We start from the raw sequence: 23,963 nt of genomic DNA, 5'->3' as shown, positions 1-23,963 counted from the left end.
TCCGCATTGAAAAAATTATAATAGAACCAATGAATTCCAAAAAGAAAAATAGACTATAGCACCAAAAAAAAAAATGTGCCAACAAAAGAAATTAACTTATTGAAACCAAACATTTGGGTCATTCTCAGTGTTCAAATTACTTTTAACAAGTATAACAAGTCACTTGACTACTTCTAAAAGAAAAAAAATATCAAAATTTGATTCATCACAGGCCAATATAGTAGTTGACCAACAGAATGATGAAACAAATTTCTTAAAGACAACACTAGCAGCACTACGCTCACCTTGACAAATAATAGGCAAATGGCAGCACTGTTGAGAATGATTGTACAAAATTAATAAGTCGCTGCTTGACATCCTGGCTAGCTTCTGAAGGTAGGAGTTTAGGACTACATATACGAGTTTCCAAAACCGCATATCCCTAACATGAAACACAAAAGATGAGAATGACAGATTTGACTGTAAACACAGAAACAAACATTAACCAAAACCAAACCTAAATTTCTTACCTCCAAAATTACAGAAAAATAACATAAAATAAAAAAATAAAAATTAAAGGCAAAATAAAAACAAGACTAAAGTAAAAATAAAAAACTTATAACAGATTTATCGGCTGCCTTTCATCATATATAAGATAGAGAAGTTGTGTCATCATCTTCATAATATGCAATTGAGTGGTGTGCTCCCTTTCCATTTGGGAAGCTCTCTAAGTTGAAACTCTTGCTCCTTCATTTCAACAATCTCGAAGGTTCTCTGTCCCTATCTTTGATGAATTGAACAACCTTTCATTTGGAAGGAGATATCTCTGGGCTTAATTTCTCAAAACTTGTAGGCTTAGTAAACTTGATCTTGTGAAGAATCACTTCAGTGGTACCTTTCCAATAAGCCTTTACTCATGCAAGTCCCTCAAAGCAATTCGAATAAGCAAAAATGGTCAAGAGGGACAAACACAGCCTCAAAGCAATTCGAATAAGCCTTTCCAAGCAGAGTTGGATGCTTCCCAGAGTTACAAAATCAGTGTACCTTCTCGAGTACCTGTATTATATCCTCTATGTATAAGCATCTTCAAGATAATCTGAAGATTGAAGTGACGTAGTATTCGGACCCTGATGCCTGTTTAGTTGATTGGTTCAAGTTAATTTATGGAAGTTATACCAGTAGTTTATCTCTGTTGATTGATCTCTGATCAAGTCATGTTTATTTTACAGTATCCAACAAAGTGTGGGCTGTAAAACTACACGAGCCATTCTAAGTATCTTGTACAAGTCTCTGTATTAGTTTTTTCGGCTGAGAATATACAATCAAATATAGAGTTCTTCTTGAGGGCCCCCCCATTTCTTTTATTTTCCTGGAAAAACTTGGATGGAATTTTTTTTCATGCTGCACTATATATTCTGCAACAGCTTAGTAACAGAGCCTTCAAAAACTTCATCTGCACCATGGTTGGACGAAGTAGAGGCCATGGCGGGAGTGGAAACCAAGCTCAAGAAATAGAGATAAAAGACATGGGGCGTATGATTGAAACTTTGTTGCGAGCTGTGTTAGCGTGTGCACTAGATTTAGATTGGAATTCAAGCCTAAAATATAATAGACAAAAAGAACCCCTTTCATGATGCTAGACACATAACTAGAACTAAATGATGGATTCATTGTGAAGTATCATTAATAAACTGATGACTATCTACATTAATGATATGCAAAAATTATAAAAAGAACAAATGAATTTTATACATCGGAAAAAAAATGAAAATAAAAAGAACAGCATAGCAAAACTAAAGTATTATAGTACATCAATTGACGGCTATTGTCTCTTGTGCTATCCACCTCTTCTTTGCACTTTGTATTGCTTCTTCCCTCATCCTAAAGAGTTCACGAAACCGTTGATGAAACTGCATATCAATGGCATCCAGCTCCAATTTTAGCTCACCATACTCATGTTTGCCCCCTAGAGACAACTCGGACAAGGAACAAATGCTTGACAAGCTAAAAGTTTTCGATATGCCAGGGCATGAATCAATATATGAGGTACGAGAGTTGACTGCTGAGTCATTCATGATGACAGAATCACCAGAATTTGCTTCATAACTCTTCAACTTAAGCCCACCACGAACCATACAATCTGGACTAGAACTGTAAACATCAGAACCAACTTGGTCTTTCACATACGCCAACTGTGCCTCGGAGGATAAGGTTACATCATGTTCAAGTAGAGGATAATCCTGGCATGAACTATTTGCTCCAGATGATGAACTTCTGAATGAAAGTTTCCAGCTGGGTACAAGCTTCACAATCAAGTTATCAATTAACTCAGCTATGACAGAGGCATCTTCATTTGAAAGATCAAGCTCCTCAACCATCTCCCCAGCAATTGAAATTGCAGTATCAGAATCAAGATAGAACTCAAACTGGATATTCCTCGCACCCCGACCACATGGATCAGTAATGCGCAAAGTTAAAGAGATGGTATTATCAGCATTTTTCTCTGCTCTTAAAGTGAATTCATTATTCTCAGTGAACCTCTGTAACTCCATAGTTGAAGAGTTAGATGTTACATTGCCACTTGTTGTACAAGAACGAGCTTCAGGCTGTGGCAAGTTCACTGATTTGGGCAATCTGGATGGATCACAACTGAGCTCAGTTGCAAGGAATGGATCTTTCAAAAGCTCAATTGCAGGCAATCTCATAGGTGCTGGAACTAGACACTTTTCTATGAACTGCTTGAGTTGAGGATTGCTCACTTTACTGAGTGAAGCAGGCTTTATACCAGAGGTAACTTTCTTATAAATCTGTGCTGGATTTTTACATTCACTGTAAGGGTATTCACAGGTCACCATTTCTAACATGCACATGCCAAAAGAATAAATGTCGACTAATTCATTATACTCCTCTTCATAAAGCTCTGGAGCCATGAATTCCAGAGTGCCAATCACACTGTGGGCAGTAGGTTGCTGCATGACTATTGCCAATCCAAGATCTCCAATTTTAACTTCTCCATTATTTCCATTGACAAATATGTTGTCACATTTCAAATCTCTATGAATGATTGGAGGATTGTGAGAATGCAGATAGTGTAAGCCTCGAAGAATCTGCCTTGCCCAGTTCTTGATGGCCTTGAGCTCAACATTTTTATGCTTCCTCCGATACTGCCTCAAACTCCCAGAAGTGAATAACTCTGTTATCATGTTGAAAGTCTTGTTCTTATCATCCACCCAAGAGTTAAACAAGTTGATAATATTTTCATGTTTTAGTGACTTGAGCAGATGAACCTCCGAGTACAATCTTTGAAGCTGTTCCGGGGACTGCAATACCTCCTCAATATTCACTTGGCTCCAGGCTACTTCTATTCCATCTTCTTCATCAAATGCCTTATATACAGTCTTGAATGCTCCCCTCCCCAACATTTCATCATACCGCAAGTATCTCCCAGTTGGATCCTCCTCCACAACCTCACCATAACCCATCAAACCAGAACAGTAATCCATACCCAAAACGACCAAAGAAACAATTTTTTGTTTCTTCAGAGAGCGAAAACACGAAAACGATTTCTCAAAGGAGCTTGATTTAAACCCCAACCGGAACAAGGTTAAGAAGACGACGCTGTTCAGAGAATGCCTCGCAAGCCACGGAGTACGAATCCAATGCCGATCGAAGACGAAACCGGCAGCCGATAAACCACATGTCGGACGACCCCAATTCCATGCCACCCGAATTCCGGTTCGCGACGGAGCTCCACATAATCGAACCTAACTCAGACTCAGCCATGGCTCTATCTGCATCTTTTGGGTCGCCAAAATCGGAAATTTACAGCTCGAAAACGTCGATGCCAAACGTAATTGGGGAGAATTCGATTCACAACCCAAAATCCCTAATTGCGGAGACGGCAGCAACAGAGAGATTGGAGGTGGAACCCTAGGGATTGGGACTGAAGGAGAAGTATGAATTACTTTGGAGTCATTGTAGACTTTAAAAGAATTGCAGGTCGGTCATCGCATCCTTCTTGGCTCTGGAAATCTCTTTCTTAATTTGCAAGTAATGTTTTACCGCCATTTAATTAAGCATTATTCTCAGGTCCAAAGAAAAAAAATGTATGATTTTTCTTAATTAGCGTTTCTTTTAACTCTTTGATTTAATTGATCCAATAATATATAAGTTCCAGATCTAGACCCAATATACAATCCGGCCCGATTGCAAAAAATCGGTACCAAGCCGGTCTTGGCGCATGAACGATGTAGTGGATTTCCGTGGCCATCTATGGCCGAATGGCGAAACGGCGAAGAGAGGTAAGTTTGAGGGAGAGAGGTTGCACACGAGGAAAAAAGAGAAAGAGAAAAGAGAGAAAGAAACTATTTAATTGCAATAAGAAACTATGTATTTGTTATTGTGAGACATTAATTATTTAAATTATAAAATACTTTATTAATTGTTATTATTCGGCAATGACAATCATTATTACTGTCGCACAGTAACAATCATTGCCTGCCAAACAGTGCGACAATAGCAATTTGCTTAGTTTCCAAAAAAAAAAAACCATGGAAAAAAAAAAACTTAGACTTTATTTGTATAAAGTAGACTTATTTATCATTTTTAATTTGTAAATAGGTTTTTTTTTAGTACAAAGGGCTTTAAAATAGACTTTTTAGTAATTTACTGTAATATATATATAATTAGATATATACAAACTTGTGAGTAGGGCCTGACCAAAAATAAAATAATGACTTGTGAGCAATCAAAATCTAACATATACAAAGTTATAACCCTATGTCTCTGATTACAACTAATAGGAGAGAGACATTATTGAAATAATCCCCATTCCGTTGAACTTAAATCTGGCTGAGAGAATCCTAACGTATACGACACAAAATCTATCCAAGCCGGATCAAGTTTGCTGAACATGCGGTTATCCTACTCTTTTACTTTTTTCTTGACCAACTGCTTCATTGTTGCAAGGAAGGTTGTTAAGCTTGTTTAAAAAAGATGTATAATAAATCGTTGATTGCTATTCTTGAACCTCTTCACCATGCTTTAATAAGATTTAGGAATTCTCCAACATAATGGGTTTCCACGTTTCAATGGCAAATCCAGAGGCAGATGAAAAAATATGGCTTTGTGGGAATCATGAAGTGAATGCAATGCTTGTCGAAGCATTTGAACATGTATCACAATCGACATTAGCTTCCTTAATTCTGATCGAGTAAGGCTTAACATTGTTTATGCACAGTGCTCCATATATTCAGGAGAGACGGCTTCTATTATTGAACCACGAGTCATCTCTAGAGCAAACATTCGCATTTTTTTCATGAATTTAAGGTGTCGAGTACTCAGCATTCATATATCGTTGAGCACTTGGCAACATATTTTTCGCTCCTCTGAGCCATTGGCATCTAGTTTGTCGATTTGAAATTAGGTTTTCTACACCCTATATATGCGGATGAACTTGTCAGAGAACGAGGCTAAAAACAACGAAAGAAGCACCATCGATCGCTGCAAGAAGAGAATTACAGTTTTAAAAATTAAGCGTCGAATGCCCATTGATGGAAATTCACTAGAAAAAAAATGTCAGCATATACTCTAGCGATTTTTTTTTTAACCCCACAAAATGATATGTTTAAGTAGTGTATATGTATTTTTGGCCAAAAAAAAGCATTACATATGTATTTATAATTTTATACAACCTTAGCTAACAAATATTCCAAATACCTAAACTTTTTTTTTTTTGCCATAAACTAGCTAACCTAGCTTTTTTTTTTTTTTTTGCCACTGAAACTAGCTAACCTCAAATATAAAAAAATGTGTACAATAATACTCGAACACCCCCCAACAAACTCATAGTGAAGCTGCAAGGAACATTGTGAGTTGCAATAGTAGGCGACTTGGTGGTAAAAACAAAAAAAAAAACAAAAACAAAAACAAAAACAAAAAAAACCTAACTGCATAATAGAAGAGACAAACAATAGATTTGGTACCAAGCTGAAGCCTGAAGGTGTTGGCCTACAAAGTGAGGAACGGTAGATTTGGTACCAATATGTTTTGTGCGGTCATGATCGAAAGACAAAATTATGAGCAATTTGGATGACACTCTTATCGTCGCAATACGCCAATACGTACATAGAAGTTGAAGAGAGAAACACCCGTATCAACCAGCAGCCAAACTATCTCAGCAATAGTGTCAGCCATCCATAGCATGATATTCAGCTTCACAAAAAGATATGTATGATGTATGACCATACTTAGTGAAGGAGATTAGCGTTCATCCACTATCATGTTTATCATGTTTAAGAAGTGAGAAAGAACATAGTTAACAAAGCTATGTATGATTGAGCATACCTCATGATCATACCTCTCTTCTCCTCCTCTACAACTTATCTTCATATTTATCATTATTTGTAGCCAATTTGTTTGTAGCTTATAGCATATATCTTTTTGTTATACTCCAAGTCTCTGTTAGCCAAGTACTAAACTCATTATTCATGGGCTTAAGTATGAAACCCAAACCCTACTCCCCCAATCTTCCGCAGCTCATAGATTTCAGAAACTTTCTCGCTTCGGTATTTGAACATCTACTTTTTTGGGATGTTGTTCAATGGATGGTGACGATGGAGAGTAAAATATTATGTTGGTTGCCCCAAATTTGCGCTTTTGCTCCAAATCTTCTACATCAAATGGGTGTGCTACACGAGTTTGTTCAGTAAAATAGGAATTATAGGATCTAGAGGCCGAGTTGTTAATTTGTCCCAAATGGGTTAAGTGAGAGGCTTTTAATCTAAGTTGTCCAAGTCATCGTGCGGCTGAAAATGGAATTTCATTGCAACCATATTTTGCAAAAATAATAGAAAATAGAAGTTTAATTGAGGGATAAATATTGGGAAATTAAATTGATAAGATCAAATTAAAAGAAGGGAGACTTAGAGTTCAGTCCATTTTATTGATAGAATTAGAGCATCCAACCCAAAACCAATTGGCAATGGGTGGAGAGGCCCAAGACTTATAAGCACATATACGAAGCTCTAGTTTTCCGATGTGGGACATTGCTCCACATTACTCTCAACACGCCCCCGCACGTGTGGCGAGATTTTGAGCCTTACACGTGAACAAATTGTATTGGGTGACGTGGGAGCACGTGTGGCCGTTGGGCCTTACACGCGGATAACCTGGCTCTGATACCATGATAGAATTAGAGCATCCAACCCAAAACCAATTGGCAATGGGTGGAGAGGCCCAAGACTTATAAGCACATATACGAAGCTCTAGTTTTCCGATGTGGGACATTGCTCCACATTACTCTCAACATTTATAAGTGTTTCTTAGACTAAAACCGTTAGTAATTTAAGGTTTTTAATCAGGTCTTTTTTTTTTTTTTTTTACGGCTTTATGTTAGGTTTTAACTTTGAGATTTTGGGTAGAAACATGCAGCCTCTACAAAGTCCACTCTACACCCTAGGAAAGAAAATACCCTTCAAATAGAGGGAAATAATATTCAAATCGGGGAATGACTTTATTATGAATTAAAAAGATTTTCTTATAAATTTTAAAACACTCCCGGTCTCCATCTAAAAACTATTTTTCTAAAGGATCTAAGTTTAATTATCTCTTAAAAGAATAAGAAATAAAAGAGAGAAGATGACATTTTGGGAGTGCCAATAGCACCCCATTTTTCTAATAGGGAAATTCTATTCATACTCAACCATTTTCTTTTCTTACCCAATGTTCTCACTACACCCAAACATTCACTTTATTTTTTCTTCATTTTGTCATTATACCTAACCTACTTTCCTATTATACCCTTATGTTAGTAAAACCTACACCAACATTAAAATATCTCTCCTTACCCAACATCACTCTCACCTAGGGGTGTAAATGAGCCGAGTCAAGCCGACTACCACCGTGCTCAAGCCTGGCTAATTTTAAATTTTTCAAACTTGAGCTTGGCTTGGCTTGGCTTATTTCTTATACGAGCTGAACTTGAATGAGATAAAAAAAAAAATCGAACTCAATACGAACTCGAGTTGTATCGAGCTTATTTACATAATTTTATCTAAGGTATTTCATTAGCTACTATTGAAAAAAAAAATTAATTTCTATTGAACATTTTCTTCTTGAAATCACTATAATATGTTAATTAAACTTAGAGTTAATATATATATTTTTAATTAAATTGATAGGCACCAAAAACTTCTTTAAAACGCCATATATATAGATGAATATGAGTTTCCTTAAATACAATTATACCAAATAATTTCATCTAAACATTTATAACTTATAACACTTGCAAAAATTCTCATTAAAAAAGAGACGTAAGGTAGTAGAAGTTTCGTAACCAAATAATACAAAAACAAACTAGCAAATAAAAATAGCAAATCCTTATAGAAGTTATGAAAAAATAGGTATGAAACATATAAACTAGAAAATACGAGCTATTCACGAGCTTTCTGAGCCGAATATACCAAAGTTCAAGCTTGGCTTGTTTCTTAAACGACCGAATCTTGGCTTGGCTTGTTTTTTTTTTTAACGAGCCGAACTCTAACGAGGCAACATGAGCACGTCCAACACCATATCTATAATTCATAATGTTGTACTATTTTTCCTTCGCTTTGGTTTTTTCCCATTGGATTTTCCAAGCAAAAGTTTTAATGAGGCACCTATCATTGTATGATGGACATCCAAAAGGGAGTGTTATAAACTATAAACTTTAATGTGTGAATGACCACCATTACTATACCTTTGAATATCATGTAACCTATGTGTAATGATGGTTTTGTAACCTATATCCTAATGATGGTGATTAGTGGTTAACCTACAATTTATTAGTGGTTAATGATTTGTATTAAGAGTCCTATCATTGTAAACCTATAAATAGGCATCTCTACCAAAGATGGAATACACAAGCTAATTGAGAAACACTCTTTGTTACTTCAGTTTCCATACTTTCGTTTCTAGTTTATAACATTATACAAATTATAATCAATCCCCTAAAATCATGAATGTTAATTGATAAATTTAATATCTGAAAATTTGCACAATCAACAACAAAAAACGTGAAAAATTGCAATATGGGTAGTTGGGTACAAAAAAAAATGACAAAACAAGGATGAATAAAAAAGGCTGACGTTGACAATAATTAAAAGTTGGATGCTGATCGATTTGCATGTATATGTAGTCAGATGATTAAAATTAGAATCCCAAATGTCATCAAGTTTATAGAAAAAACTAACCTTTTAATTAAAGACTCTCAAATCTATTTATAAATTCAGCTAATATTACGTTGGAAAAATTGTGCTTTTGAATGACTCCAGCTAAGTGATATTCTCAGTATAATTGCAATTGCTTTCATGTGGGGCAACGTTGGAATAAATCAACAAGAACGCGTACAACTTAAAACTTGTGGGTTATTCTCAGTATTCGCTGCTAGCTGCTTGATGACAAACCCTCCAAATTGACAAATTCAACGCAAATGTGAACATTAGGAGGTCTGGTCCTCTCACAGTGGTGAGTGGCCCCTCTTCAGACTTCAGACCCAGTGAGCAAGGTGACGACTTCGGTCTTTCTGTATTGGAGATCTCATTACTTTCGACCTATTGAGACGTACTCAATGGCTTGGATCATTTGTATTGTGTGGTTCTGGACATTTCTCATTAATTTCGACGTACGTATTAAGGTGGATTGAATTATTTGTAATCTTTGGTTCTGTACATATCTCATCAATTTCGACGTATTGAGAGGGCTAGGATCATTTGACATTTGTATTGTGTGGTTCTCGTGGTTTCCAACTTTCTTGGTTAATTTGCCAGTGATGTTTTGCAGTTTATTGAAATATCATTTTCAGGCAACAAGAAAGAAAGACTGCTTTTTCTTGGCTGGCTGTAAATGTTTCTAACGTACCCTTTAATTTGCTCCAATGTGTTATATATATACACAAACCTGTGAGCAATAATCTAACAGTCTAATACAAACATATATGGCAATGGCACATCCCGTGCCTCATGGCTGCTTCTTTCTCATCCTGATCTCACTCTCTCTCATTGTATCAACAAATCATGCCTGCAATCAAACTGAACACAGCTCTCTTCTGTCATTTGCCCTCACTCTATCTTCTCCTCCTTTAAACTGGACTTGGTCAAATTGTTGCAATTGGGAGGGCATCACTTGTAATCAAGATGGCCAGGTCACCCATTTGCGCTTACCCTCTAAAGGGCTCAAAGGCAGTAAATTTCTCTCACCACTTGGAAATCTCACACATCTCACCCATCTCAATCTCTCCCACAATTTCCTTTATGGTTCAATAGATCAAATGGGATCCTTCTCGTCCTTGAACCGGCTTGAGATCCTTGATTTGAGCTATAATCTTCTTTCTGGAGGGCTGCCACTTGCCCTACCATCAAGTAATAATATTCAGATAGTGGATTTGTCAAGCAATCACTTACATGGTGCAATTCCATCATCATTCTTCCAAGAAGCTTGGCATTTGACTAGTTTCAATGTCAGCAACAATACCTTCAGTGGATCTATCCCATCCTCTACATGTCTTCATCATTCTCCCTTGATCAGGCTATTGGATTTTTCCAACAATGAATTCAGTGGCAATATCTCTAAGGGACTAGGTAAGTGTTCCAAACTCCATGTTTTTCGTGCTGGTTACAATGACCTCTCAGGATTACTTCCAGAAGATATCTATAATGCTACCACACTTACAGAAATTTCATTGCCTGTTAGTTCACTTTATGGAGTCATTAGTGATAGAATTGTCAACCTCAGCAACCTCACAATTCTTGATCTATACTTAAATCAATTGAGTGGTGTGCTCCCTTTCCAATTTGGGAAGCTCTCTAAGTTGAAACTCTTGCGCCTTCATTTCAACAATCTTGAAGGTTCTCTGCCCCTATCTTTGATGAATTGCACAAACCTTCGAGAAATACATTTGGGATACAACCATTTGGAAGGAGATATCTCTGGGCTTAATTTCTCAAAACTTAGTAGGCTTAGTAAACTTGATCTTGTGAAGAATCGCTTCACTGGTACCATTCCAATAAGCCTTTACTCATGCAAGTCCCTCAAAGCAATTCGAATAAGCAAAAATGATCTAGAGGGACAGATACAGCCTGAGATTCTGTCATTGAAGTCCTTGTCCTTCCTCTCACTTGGTTACAATAGATTTACCAATATCACAAGGGCATTGAATATAATGATGCGTTCCAGAAGTCTCTTATTGCTATCCTTTGCATCTAGTTTTGTAGGTGAGGAAATGCCAGCTGACATTGGATTGGATGATTTTGATGGATTCCAAAACCTTCAAGTCTTGGATTTGGGTTATTCCAAGCTCACTGGTCAACTACCTGTATGGTTATCTAAGCTCAAGAAGCTAGAGGTCTTGAATTTTGATTTTAACAGCATCACAGGGTCAATTCCTAGTTGGCTGGGGACTCTTCCAAGGGTCTTCTTTATAAACTTGGAGTCTAACCTTATTTCAGGAGAATTTCCAAAGGAGCTTTGCAGACTACCCATGATGGTATCTAAACAAATTGCTGCTCAAGTAGAGCATAACTATCTTGAGTTGCCTGTTTACGTTGAACACAATATCGGAAAACCTACACAGTACAATTATTTGTTTCGCTTTCCACCATCAATATACCTCCAAAACAATAGCATTAGTGGCAATATACCTACTGAGATTGGCCAGTTGCAGCTTCTCCATGTGTTGGATCTTACTGCCAACAACTTCTCTGGCAACATTCCAGACCAAATATCTAACCTCAAAAACTTGGATACATTGGATCTTGCCATGAATCATTTGTCCGGAAAAATCCCGGCGTCATTGTCAAGTCTTAATTTCTTGTCGAATTTGAATGTCTCATACAATAATCTCGAAGGACCAATACCAATAGGCACTCAGCTCCAGAGCATGAATGCCTCTGCATTTGAAGGGAATCCAAGACTTTGTGGTGCTCCACTTCCAAATGAGTGCCCACCAATTAATGGCATTGATGCAGACACTAAGAACAGCCAAGATGTGGACAATAATGGACATCAAATTCCATGGTTTCATATTTTTGTTGCTCTTGGGTTCATTATAGGATTTTGGGGAGTTTGTGGTCCTTTGGTTCTTAAGAAGACATGGAGATATGCATATTTCCAATTCCTAGACAATGTACAAGATAGGCTCTATGTGATGATAACCGTGCGAATGAACAAGATGAAGAGAAGGCTTAATTAGAAGATAGACTGCACCCACTTTGTATTTTATATTTTCAGTTTTCTTTTTTTTTGTTGGCTGATGTTAGGCACAGTTTGTGTTTGTTCGCATAGTTCGATCTGTCTTTCTTCTTTTCCTTGTCAGACTATTCTCTATGCTAAATGAAAGAAACGAAAGCATATATACAGAAAGCATCTAAACCCACAACAGGCCTACATCCATTAATAAACCCTCTCTTGCATGCCTCTAAACAAACATACAGTCTCGATCTCAAACTTGGGTTGATGCCCAATCATTTCAATTTGATCTTAACTGTGGACCAAGGATTGGTCCTCTTGATTTCATCAACATAATCTCAAAGCCTTGAATATTGTTCCCTCAAGGTTCCCTCTATCACCTTGAAAGCCATCTTCTTAGCTCTGTATAGTTGCATAAATGATGCCCCTCCTCAGACAATGCTTCTTTTATAGCTTGAATAGGCATATATATCAGGATTTGCCTTAAGCCTATCCATGAACTTCTTTCACAACCACTTAGTATTCACATTCTTGTTGTCAAACACCCTATTACAGAATTCATGTTCAGGTTGATATGTTCTCACCTAGCAAAACAAAAAAGGCCAATGGATTAGTATACAACAGCAGTTAAAAACAATGCACACATGCAACAAAAAATAAGCTAAGTCACTAGCATACCTGCAAGGTACCATTTTCCCTTAGCCTTGATGCATACTTATGCCATGGACAACCTAGGATATAGCATTCAACCTTGATTTTATAATATGCATCTTAATATGCTTCCATTTCTCATCCTCGTATTCATCATCTCCACTGAGTAAGTCATCAGACTTGTATTCTTCTTCATCAACATCATCATCACCTACCTTAAATCCAAAAGCCTCTTCAACTGGATCAATCCATTCACTCCTATTACTCTTCCCCACATACCATTCAACACTCTTGTCAATAACATCCTCAAACAGAAAATAATATATTTGTCTGCACTATAGTCACTCTCAAAAAAATCAGAGTCTTGAGAGTCATCATCTTCCTCTTCCTCGCTGTGACCATTTTGTACTTCCACTTCAATATATCTCATCAACTAGATTTATATCAGCAGTAGTTGTTGGTCGGACCACCAAAACTAGTAGTGTAGGATACACCACCAGAAGTAGTACTGTAGTAGTGTTGGCTGGACCATCTACATCAATCTCTCTTATTTCCACACTAGCATTCTGACTGTAAAAATTCAACAGCTTTCACATGCTCAAGTATTTTATCTATCAATCGGGTAACATCTGGTACAAGGGCACACATATCCTCTACATCCCTGTCAGTTTGTAGAAGAGTTAAAGCACTATTCATTGGGGCCAACATCACCTTATACCAATATTTAATTATCCCACTATAACACAAACTTTTGATCATGTCATCCATTTCAAGCATGGACATTTTGTCTTTGTCATGAAAATCAAACCAAGTGATATGGCCCCCAATATATGAGTTTGCAGTCATTAAACCCCCATGATATAACCTTATCGAAAATAGGTTTGGGTCATCTGCAAGTAGGAATGACACCAAATAGGCTACTCAAAATTTTCACAGCAAGTTAATGAACTTTAACCAAAATTGTCATATGTAATATAAACTGTTTCATGTGTTATGTGTATTCCCAACAAACTTTTTCACAGTAATCTTACACATGACAAATAAACAAAATCATATATATTTTTTAAATACTGGGTGTAGACTAGTGATCAAAAGACATTTCCTATTAATATAATATACTGCCCAAAAGGTAAACCAAAATTTTTGGTTCATTGTTTCTTTAGGTACAGGCAGAATATTTTTCTTTAGTCTTTACTTTATGTTTATGGCTGACTTCCTTTGCAGCATAAGAGTAACTTCCATATAAGAATTCCAACCATTTTAAGCCTAGTGTTGAAAAGCAAACATATATATATATATATATGGATTTTCTCTACAGAGTGATAAACAATTATCCTCAGCCAATGTCTATCCAACGTCAGAGCCTCAAGAGTCCCCAATTCATCCAAAGGCTACGTCTCTATCTCCTGGGCCATATCCATCTACTGGATCATCATCAGTTTCTATTAGATAATGTTTGCTTTGCTATTATCTCTTTATGTATCACTTATCCTCCGTATAAAGGATGTCTTGTACCTTAGATAGGACTCTTGTATGCTTTTCCTATATATTGAATGCAATACAGAACCCTCTGTATCAAAGAGGATTACAATTTATATTATGGTATCAGAGCCATAAAAGTCACACGACTTCTCTGGTTATTTTCTTTTTCTATTTTTCATGGCTTCTATCTCACAACCCAGTACTCCTATCACCAATCAGGATGAATTACCTATCCCAGCTTCACCTGTTGCACCTCCAATCATGTCCACCACCACCACCACTGTTATCACTTCTCCTTTTCCTACCATACCTGTTAAACTTACTAAACTTAATTTTCTCGCCTGGCGTGCTCAAGTCACTCCACTCATTAAGAGTAGAGGTCTGTGGAGTTTTGTGGATGGCTCCAGCAAATGTCCCCCTGCATTTCTTGAACAAGATGTGGTGAATCCCGCCTTTGAAGAGTGGATTCAAAAGGACCAGACTGTGCTAAGTTTTATCAACACCTCTCTCTCTGAACCTATTCTGGGAGGAGTTGCTTTGAGTACTTGTGCTCATGATATTTGGACGGCACTTGAGGCACGATATGCCTCTCAATCTCAACATCGAATTCTGGCGTTACGTAATGAACTATTGCGTACTACACGAGGTGATGCTTCTATTTCTACATTTTTTGAGAAAATTAATCGTCTTTCCGATCTCTTATCTGTGGCAGGACACCGTGTTCCTGAAAGTGAGTTGGTTTCCATTATCATGGACGGTGTTGGTCCGTTATATGACAACACAATGAGTTCTGCTCAAGCTCGTGATAGTTTGATCTCACTTGACGGTCTTGAATCTCTGCTTTTGACTGCTGAACGACGATATCGAAATCAAGGGCTCTTGGGACATGATTCTGAACCGCCATTACAGGCCATGAGTGCTAATTGTGGTAGAGGTCGTGGAGGCCGTGGTGGTCGAGGTTCTTCCACTTACCAGGCTCACAACCACCAGGGGTCTCGTTTCCATGAGTCTCCACATGCATTTGCTCACGGCCCTGCTACTAATCCATATTCACCTCATAGGCGTTTTACTCCTGGTATGTTTGCTGCTGGTTCTGTTGGTAATTCAATTACTAATCGAAATGCTTCTATTCTTGGTCCAGCTCCATCGAGTTCCTCTTCTTCTGGTTTTTCAAATAGCAATCACACAGCCACAAACAATTCCACTGGGCGTGTTCAGTGTCAAATCTGCGGAAGAACAAATCATTCTGCTATTGATTGCTACCAACGTATGAATCATGCTTATGAAGGTCGAGTGCCAGCAAGTAAACTCTCTGCCATGGCTGCCACTTCACACGGTGGACAGGATCCAAATCACTGGTTGCTTGATACAGGTGCTAATGCTCATATTACACATACGCTTGATAATCTTCAACATCCACGAGATTTCCAAGGGGATACTGTTGGTGGTGTGATTACCGATTCAGGTTTGAACATTCATAAAACTGGTTTTAAAAATTTTATTCATGATTCTAAGATTTATTCTCTTTCTCCTCTTCTTTACTCTCCTCATGCTTCCGCCAATATTCTTTATGTTCATCATTTTCTTAAAGATAATAATTGTAACCTTTTGCTTTCTCCTGCTTCTTTTTGTTTGAAGGATCGAACTTCGGGGAAGATCCTTTTCCACGGCACGAGTAAAGATGGGCTCTATCCCATTATTCTTCCTCGCTCCGTGTTGAGAGTAATGTGGAGCAATGTCCCACATCGAAAAACTAAGGCTTAGCATATGTGCTTATAAGTCTTGGGCTTCTCCACCCATTGCCAATTGGTTTTGGGTTGGATGCTCTAATTCTATCATGGTATCAGAGCTTGGTTATCCGCGTGTAAGGCCCAACGGTCACACGTGCTCCCACGTCACCCAATATAATTTGTTCACGTGTAAGGCTCAAAATATCGCCACACGTGCGGGGGCGTGTTGAGAGTAATGTGGAGCAATGTCCCACATCGAAAAACTAAGGCTTAGCATATGTGCTTATAAGTCTTGGGCTTCTCCACCCATTGCTAATTGGTTTTGGGTTAGATGCTCTAATTCTATCACAGAGAATGTTTGCATTTTTTAAATTTTGTGGATGTGTGGACTATCTGGTCGACAGGTGCTGTAGCAAGTTTAGATGTTAATTCACACGGACAGTCCACACATCCAAACTTGCTACAGCACCTATCGACCGGATAGTCCACATAGCGACCAATAGTCCACATATTTGCGAAATTTGAAAAATGTAGACATCCTCTCTAGAGAATGACTATATATATACATATATATATATATATATATACACTCACACACAAAATGAAAAACAATTGCTGCAATTTTTAAAAAGCTAGGTTAATAAGGCTTCTTACCCAAATTAAAAAAAAAAAAGAAAAGACTAGCTAGCATTTAAAAATTAAGAAAGTTAATGCATCTGTTTTTGTTTTTATACAGCATATAATTAAACAAACAGTATTTTTCTTTATTAATTTGGATGAGCAAATTCGATCTTGTTTTTATGCTCACTGCAAGTAACAAAAGCCAACAACTGCAACTCTGCAAGCATGGCATCCATGGTCTAAGTTTATGTTTCAGATATACATTTTCCAAGACATGCAATTCCATTACATAATGAAAATTTGGGTGGCTTTCATTATCGTGCTATAGCTTGAACCAGAACTAAAGTAGCTTACTTTGCCTAGCAAAACTAAAGTATTATAGTACATCAATTGACGGCTATTGTCTCTTGTGCTATCCACCTCTTCTTTGCACTTTGTATTGCTTCTTCCCTCATCCTAAAGAGTTCACGAAACCGTTGATTAAACTGCATATCAATGGCATCCAGCTCCAATTTTAGCTCACCATACTCATGTTTGCCCCCTAGAGACAACTCGGACAAGGAACAAATGCTTGACAAGCTAAAAGTTTTCGATATGCCAGGGCATGAATCAATATATGAGGTACGAGAGTTGACTGCTGAGTCATTCATGATGACAGAATCACCAGAATTTGCTTCATAACTCTTCAACTTAAGCCCACCACGAACCATACAATCTGGACTAGAACTGTAAACATCAGAACCAACTTGGTCTTTCACATACGCCAACTGTGCCTCGGAGGATAAGGTTACATCATGTTCAAGTAGAGGATAATCCTGGCATGAACTATTTGCTCCAGATGATGAACTTCTGAATGAAGGTTTCCAGCTGGGTACAAGCTTCACAATCAAGTTATCAATTAACTCAGCTATGACAGAGGCATCTTCATTTGAAAGATCAAGCTCCTCAACCATCTCCCCAGCAATTGAAATTGCAGTATCAGAATCAAGATAGCACTCAAATTGGATATTCCTCGCACCCCGACCACATGGATCAGTAATGCGCAAAGTTAAAGAGATGGTATTATCAGCATTTTTCTCTGCTCTTAAAGTGAATTCATTATTCTCAGTGAACCTCTGTAACTCCATGGTTGAAGAGTTAGATGTTAAATTGCCACTTGTTGTACAAGAACGAGCTTCAGGCTGTGGCAAGTTCACTGATTTGGGCAATCTGGATGGATCACAACTGAGCTCAGTTGCAAGGAATGGATCTTTCAAAAGCTCAATTGCAGGCAATCTCATAGGTGCTGGAAGCCTGGAACTAGACACTTTTCTATGAACTGCTTGAGTTGAGGATTGCTCACTTTACTGAGTGAAGCAGGCTTTATACCAGAGGTAACTTTCTTATAAATCTGTGCTGGATTTTTACATTCACTGTAAGGGTATTCACAGGTCACCATTTCTAACATGCACATGCCAAAAGAATAAATGTCGACTAATTCATTATACTCCTCTTCATAAAGCTCTGGAGCCATGAATTCCAGAGTGCCAATCACACTGTGGGCAGTAGGTTGCTGCATGACTATTGCCAATCCAAGATCTCCAATTTTAACTTCTCCATTATTTCCATTGACAAATATGTTGTCACATTTCAAATCTCTATGAATGATTGGAGGATTGTGAGAATGCAGATAGTGTAAGCCTCGAAGAATCTGCCTTGCCCAGTTCTTGATGGCCTTGAGCTCAACATTTTTATGCTTCCTCCGATACTGCCTCAAACTCCCAGAAGTGAATAACTCTGTTATCATGTTGAAGGTCTTGTTCTTATCATCCACCCAAGAGTTAAACAAGTTGATAATATTTTCATGTTTTAGTGACTTGAGCAGATGAACCTCCGAGTACAATCTTTGAAGCTGTTCCGGGGACTGCAATACCTCCTCAATATTCACTTGGCTCCAGGCTACTTCTATTCCATCTTCTTCATCAAATGCCTTATATACAGTCTTGAATGCTCCCCTCCCCAACATTTCATCATACCGCAAGTATCTCCCAGTTGGATCCTCCTCCACAACCTCACCATAACCCATCAAACCAGAACAGTAATCCATACCCAAAACGACCAAAGAAACAATTTTTTGTTTCTTCAGAGAGCGAAAACACGAAAACGATTTCTCAAAGGAGCTTGATTTAAACCCCAACCGGAACAAGGTTAAGAAGACGACGCTGTTCAGAGAATGCCTCGCAAGCCACGGAGTACGAATCCAATGCCGATCGAAGACGAAACCGGCAGCCGATAAACCACATGTCGGACGACCCCAATTCCATGCCACCCGAATTCTGGTTCGCGACGGAGCTCCACATAATCGAACCTAACCCAGACTCAGCCATGGCTCTATCTGCATCTTTTGGGTCGCCAAAATCGGAAATTTACAGCTCGAAAACGTCGATGCCAAACGTAATTGGGGAGAATTCGATTCACAACCCAAAATCCCTAATTGCGGAGACGGCAGCGACAGAGAGATTGGAGGTGGAACCCTAGGGATTGGGACTGAAGGAGAAGTATGAATTACTTTGGAGTCATTGTAGACTTTAAAAGAATTGCAGGTCGGTCATCACATCCTTCTCGGCTCTGGAAATCTCTTTCTTAATTTGCAAGTAATGTTTTACCGCCATTTAATCAAGCATTATTTTTTAATAAAAAAATGAAGCATGATTCTCAAGTTTATTAAAAAAAAAAAAAAAGGTATTATTTTCTTAAACAAATACTGTCATACAGATACTGAAATTAATAATCTCACACATATATTGAAACAGATATTGTCACATATATACTAAAACAAATACTTTCACATAGATATTGTGCGACAGTCACTGATTCGAAATCAGTAATTGTGTGACAATCACCAATTCAAAAGTGTTTATTATGTTATTGTGATTTTAGATAGATTAAAGATCAAAAAATTTGGGCAGTCCAATTTTATATAGGAGAAACTTGTCAACTTGACATTTTAGAGTAGAAAACTTTAAGCAAAAATTCAATGGGTATTGTTGACTTCACAAAGGGATATTTCACTAATTGCGATCCAAATTAGTTAACATCAATATTAGATATTATCAGATAATGTGCATATTAGACACTGTTAGACGGTGTGCATATTAAACACAGGCAATGTCTAATATGCCGATTTTAAATTAGAAATTATCACACAGTTTCGAAAACATATTAAACACTGATAATAAATTGAAAATTGTAAAAATCTAAACATATAATGTTACATTGATACTGAAACAGACACTGTCACAAAGATACTGTCAGACACTGTGACACAGATACTAAAACAGACACTATCACACAGATAATAAAACAGACACTATCACACAAATACTGAAACAGAAACAATGAAATTCAATCCCTATCTAACTCAAACATCTTAACAATAAGTACTGAATAAACTAGAAAAAGGCTAAGATTTTCTTCTCTATGTTCCTTCTCTTCTTCAATCTCTACCATTCTTTCTCTCTTTTCCAACTCTCTCCATTATTTTTCGATTTCTCACCCTGTCCTACATAAATTGGTATCATAAAAATATATGTCCTACATATTTCCAAGGAGTTCACTAGAAGTATAAAAAAGAAATCACTTAAGACTCCTTGCTCTAAAAACACAAAGCACAAAAGACAAAAATCAGTCAAGACATCAACTAACACAATCCTTTATCTCAGTGAGACTTACTTTAGATAGTATAGGCATTGAGTTCATTGTTTGCTAGAGCAAAAGCTGCAGAAGACACCAGCAGGATATGTATGCCCAGCCAATTACATAGAGGGCCAGTTTGGTATTGCTGTGAGGAAAAAAAGTTGTGAAATAAAACAGTTGTGAAGTAAAGTCAGCTGTAAAGTAAAACAGTTAAGTGTTTGGTAAATTATGTTTTCAAAAGTGTTGTGAGTACAAAAAAAACAGTATCAAAGTGTTTGGTAAATGTTAATGTAAAAGTGCTGTGATTGTGTATAATTACTAAAATGGACATGATGCTGAAAATACCTTTCACTTATTTATTTGGTAAAAACAAAATGTTTTTTTACTTGTTTTTGAAATTTTTTGCTACAAATTTTTATTAGCATTAATTTTTCTAAGGACAACATTATTAAATAAGTATGCCTATTATTTTTTAGGTATATTATAATTTTAATCGTACAAATAAAATATCATAATTAATTATCACAATATAAAATATAACTAACAATGAACATATTTTTAAATTTAAAATAAACAAATAAAAATTATAAAAATTAATGAGGGTATTATGGGTAAAGTAAAATATTCATTATTGATGTGATTCGCTGCAGCTTTCAAAAGCACCTAGAAATCTGCTTTCTGTTTTTGTTGTGGGGAGTTGAGAATTGTGGGGAAAAACAGTTTTTAATTTTTTTACCAAACACCAAAATTGTTATAGGTGATTGAGAATTGTCATCCACAGCAGTTTTTGGGTCCTCCACCACAATCCCAAACAATGCCATAAAGAATCTCTTAATTTCACTAGAAGCGACTTATTTTGAACTTCATTGCGAGAAGAAATTGACATGTACATCTGATGATTCGAGCACATCTCAGATATTGAAAAATGTACAAACCAAGGGAATTAAGTCCATAACAGTCCTAAATGTAGAAACGCCCAGAATTGCATAAATTATTTGTATCATTGTTGTAGCACTGTAACTGGATGACGTAAACATGCCATTATGGCCCGCACACCTATTCACCAAAACGTAATTATCAAAAAGAAAACAATGGACTGGAGCTCGCATAGGCACATACTTCTCGACTAAAGTGTAATTATCAAAATTAAAACAAGGGAGATTTAGAGTCCAATCTATTTTATGAGTATTTCTTAAACTAACACCGGTAGTGATTTAAAACATAACATGCAGCCTCTACAAATTCCACTCTACACCCTAAGAGGGGAAATACCTTCAAATAGAGGAAAATACTCTTCAAATCAGGGAATAACTTTATTATAAATTAAAGAGATTTTTATATAAATTAAAAAGACTTTATTATAAATTAAAAAGATTTTTTTATAAATTATTATGAATTAAAAAATTTTCTTCTAAATTTTAAAACACCCCTGGTCTCCATCTAAAAACTGTTTTTATAAAGGACTTAAGTCTAAGTATCTCTTAAAACAATGGGTTGAGGGTAAAATAAAGTAAAAAAAATAGTAATGGGATGGGGCCCATAGGCTATTGACAAAAATGTAATTTATGAAATTATATGATTAACTAAAATGGGATAGAAAATTTGGTATTGACCTTTTTGTAATTTTCAAATGTTTTATTGACTTATTTGTAATTATCTATATTCCAAATACCTAAAATAGCTAACCTTTTTTTATTTATAGAAAATTAGGATTAAATACAAAATATCAATAGTTTTTTAGCAAAGCAATAAGACACTAAGGGCTCGTTTGGTACATCTGACTATACTAACTAATTTCTGTTGGATAGTATTAATCAATTCCGGAGAGTACTGATTGTTTATCCAGAATATTATTAGGCGTTTGGTACTGTTCCGGATAAATAGTTAGACTAAGGGGGGTGTATTCAATTAGGATTTTAAATGACTTTGGTGGAATTAAAAAGTCTAGTGATATTCAATCAAAACTTTTAGGAATTTATAAAAGTCTGGTGGTATTCAATCAAAACTTTTAAAAAGTTTATGGTATTCAATTAAGACTTTTAAAGAGTCTATAAAAGTGACATAGTATTCAAAAAGTCATTGACTTTATTAAATGATAGACTTTAAAAGACTTTCATGGACTTTGTAGTGTAAATTATGTTATATCAAAGTCAATAATTCTTCAGCGTTCTCCCTACATATTTCAAAGGATTTCAAATATTAACAAGCTATTAAAAAAGTAGTTTTTTTTTTTTTTAAGAATGATGCTAAATCCCCTAATCTTATTTCTTCACCCACTTCTTACTTTATTTTTTTTTCTAATTACTATATCCTCTTATATTAATTTTATTTTCTCTCATATTAATTGACTCCTCATTCTGGGTTGGAACCAACAGTGTTGCCACAATGCAATGTAACAGCAAAATATTCAAACCAACCACTTTACAGTCTTTAAGTACTCAACAAAATCACAAGATTATATATATTCATAATTTTAGAAATAATTTTACCACCACATCATATAATGTTCTCAACCTGTCAATTCAATTAGACAAATTCCAACAACTCGTTAAAACACAATATTTGACAGTCTAACAACATAAAAACATAAAATTCAGAACACTTATAATAAATTATGGAACAAAATAATTTTGGTCCCTACAATTTTAGTCCCAACTTTTTATATTATTTGCAATATTAGGACAATTTATAACACATGCATCTCGGTCTTGAAGCTCATCCCCATTCCACTCACTCACGGAGGACAAAAAAATATAAAACATATTGAAGAAATCCTAAAATAAATAATAAAAAATTAGGTCTATTGACTTTAGGTACCAAATTATAATGTTTTTTCATTTCAACTACTAAAACATTTATGTCATTTCAGTTTAGGTTCTAAATTTCAGTTTAGGTACCAACTTTAAAAAACATAGTTATATCAAACTGTGACTGTCTAACAGTCATAACTTTTTTATTAATTTATTGTTTTTTCAATATTTGCAAGGCTTAAACTTTAATATTTAGTCTTTTGGTTATAGGATTTCATCCACCAAACCTAAATCAAAAGTATGAAACCCTAAAAATTTTGATTTTTTATAAATTTTAAATAGTCACAACTGTGACTGTTCAACAATTACAACTGTAACTGTTCGACAGTCACAACTGTATGACAAACTGATTTGTGACCTAATCCAAAATGTTTTACTCTAGGTTAGTACCTAAACTAAAAAAAATTAGTGTATTGCTGCTTTATTAAAAAACTATTGATATTTGGTATTTAATCCTAATTTTCTATAAAAAATTATATCAAAGTTATTAAAAGTCTATAAAAATCCTTCAAAATCTATGAGAAAAGTCAGAAAAACTCTAAATAGAATTTTCTCAAAGTCTATGTAGAGTTTATGAAAGTCATTAAAAATTCATCAACTCTACCAAAGTCAATGACTTTTAAAAACTCTACAAAAGTCCATTAAAATCCTAATTGAATACACCTCCCTAAGTTATATTGTGTTTGGTACTCCATTGAATAGCAGCAGATCATACCTTTTTTTTTCTTAATTCTTTAATAATTTAGTGGAAATTGAAAGTACACAAAGGAGGTGCATTGTGAAATGACGGTTG

The 23,963-nt window shown here is 36.0% G+C and overlaps 1 protein-coding gene and 3 pseudogenes across 1 annotated transcript; 2 read left to right on the top strand and 2 right to left on the bottom strand.

The window, feature by feature from the left end:
- Window positions 1-1,744: 1,744 nt before the first annotated feature.
- Window positions 1,745-4,033, bottom strand: LOC147299111 (serine/threonine-protein kinase WNK8 pseudogene; annotated as a pseudogene).
- A 5,887-nt stretch (window positions 4,034-9,920) lies between these two features.
- Window positions 9,921-12,404, top strand: LOC147299110 (receptor-like protein 2 pseudogene; annotated as a pseudogene).
- Window positions 12,405-14,511: 2,107 nt separating this feature from the next.
- LOC147299109 (uncharacterized) lies at window positions 14,512-16,013 on the top strand. The gene is made up of 2 exons (XM_086229450.1): window positions 14,512-15,799; window positions 15,973-16,013. The coding sequence occupies exons 1-2, from the start codon at window positions 14,512-14,514 to the stop codon at window positions 16,011-16,013; spliced, it is 1,329 nt and encodes a 442-aa protein (XP_086085576.1).
- An 855-nt stretch (window positions 16,014-16,868) lies between these two features.
- Window positions 16,869-19,310, bottom strand: LOC147299108 (serine/threonine-protein kinase WNK8 pseudogene; annotated as a pseudogene).
- Between the last annotated feature and the right edge of the window lie 4,653 nt (window positions 19,311-23,963).

The sequence above is a fragment of the Dryas octopetala genome, chromosome 1 (genome assembly GCF_963921425.1).
Source record: "Dryas octopetala chromosome 1, drDryOcto1.1, whole genome shotgun sequence".
NCBI classification, from domain to species: domain Eukaryota; kingdom Viridiplantae; phylum Streptophyta; class Magnoliopsida; order Rosales; family Rosaceae; genus Dryas; species Dryas octopetala.
The sequence above is the reverse complement of the archived record's forward strand: the minus strand, read 5'-3'. Positions and strand labels throughout refer to the sequence as shown.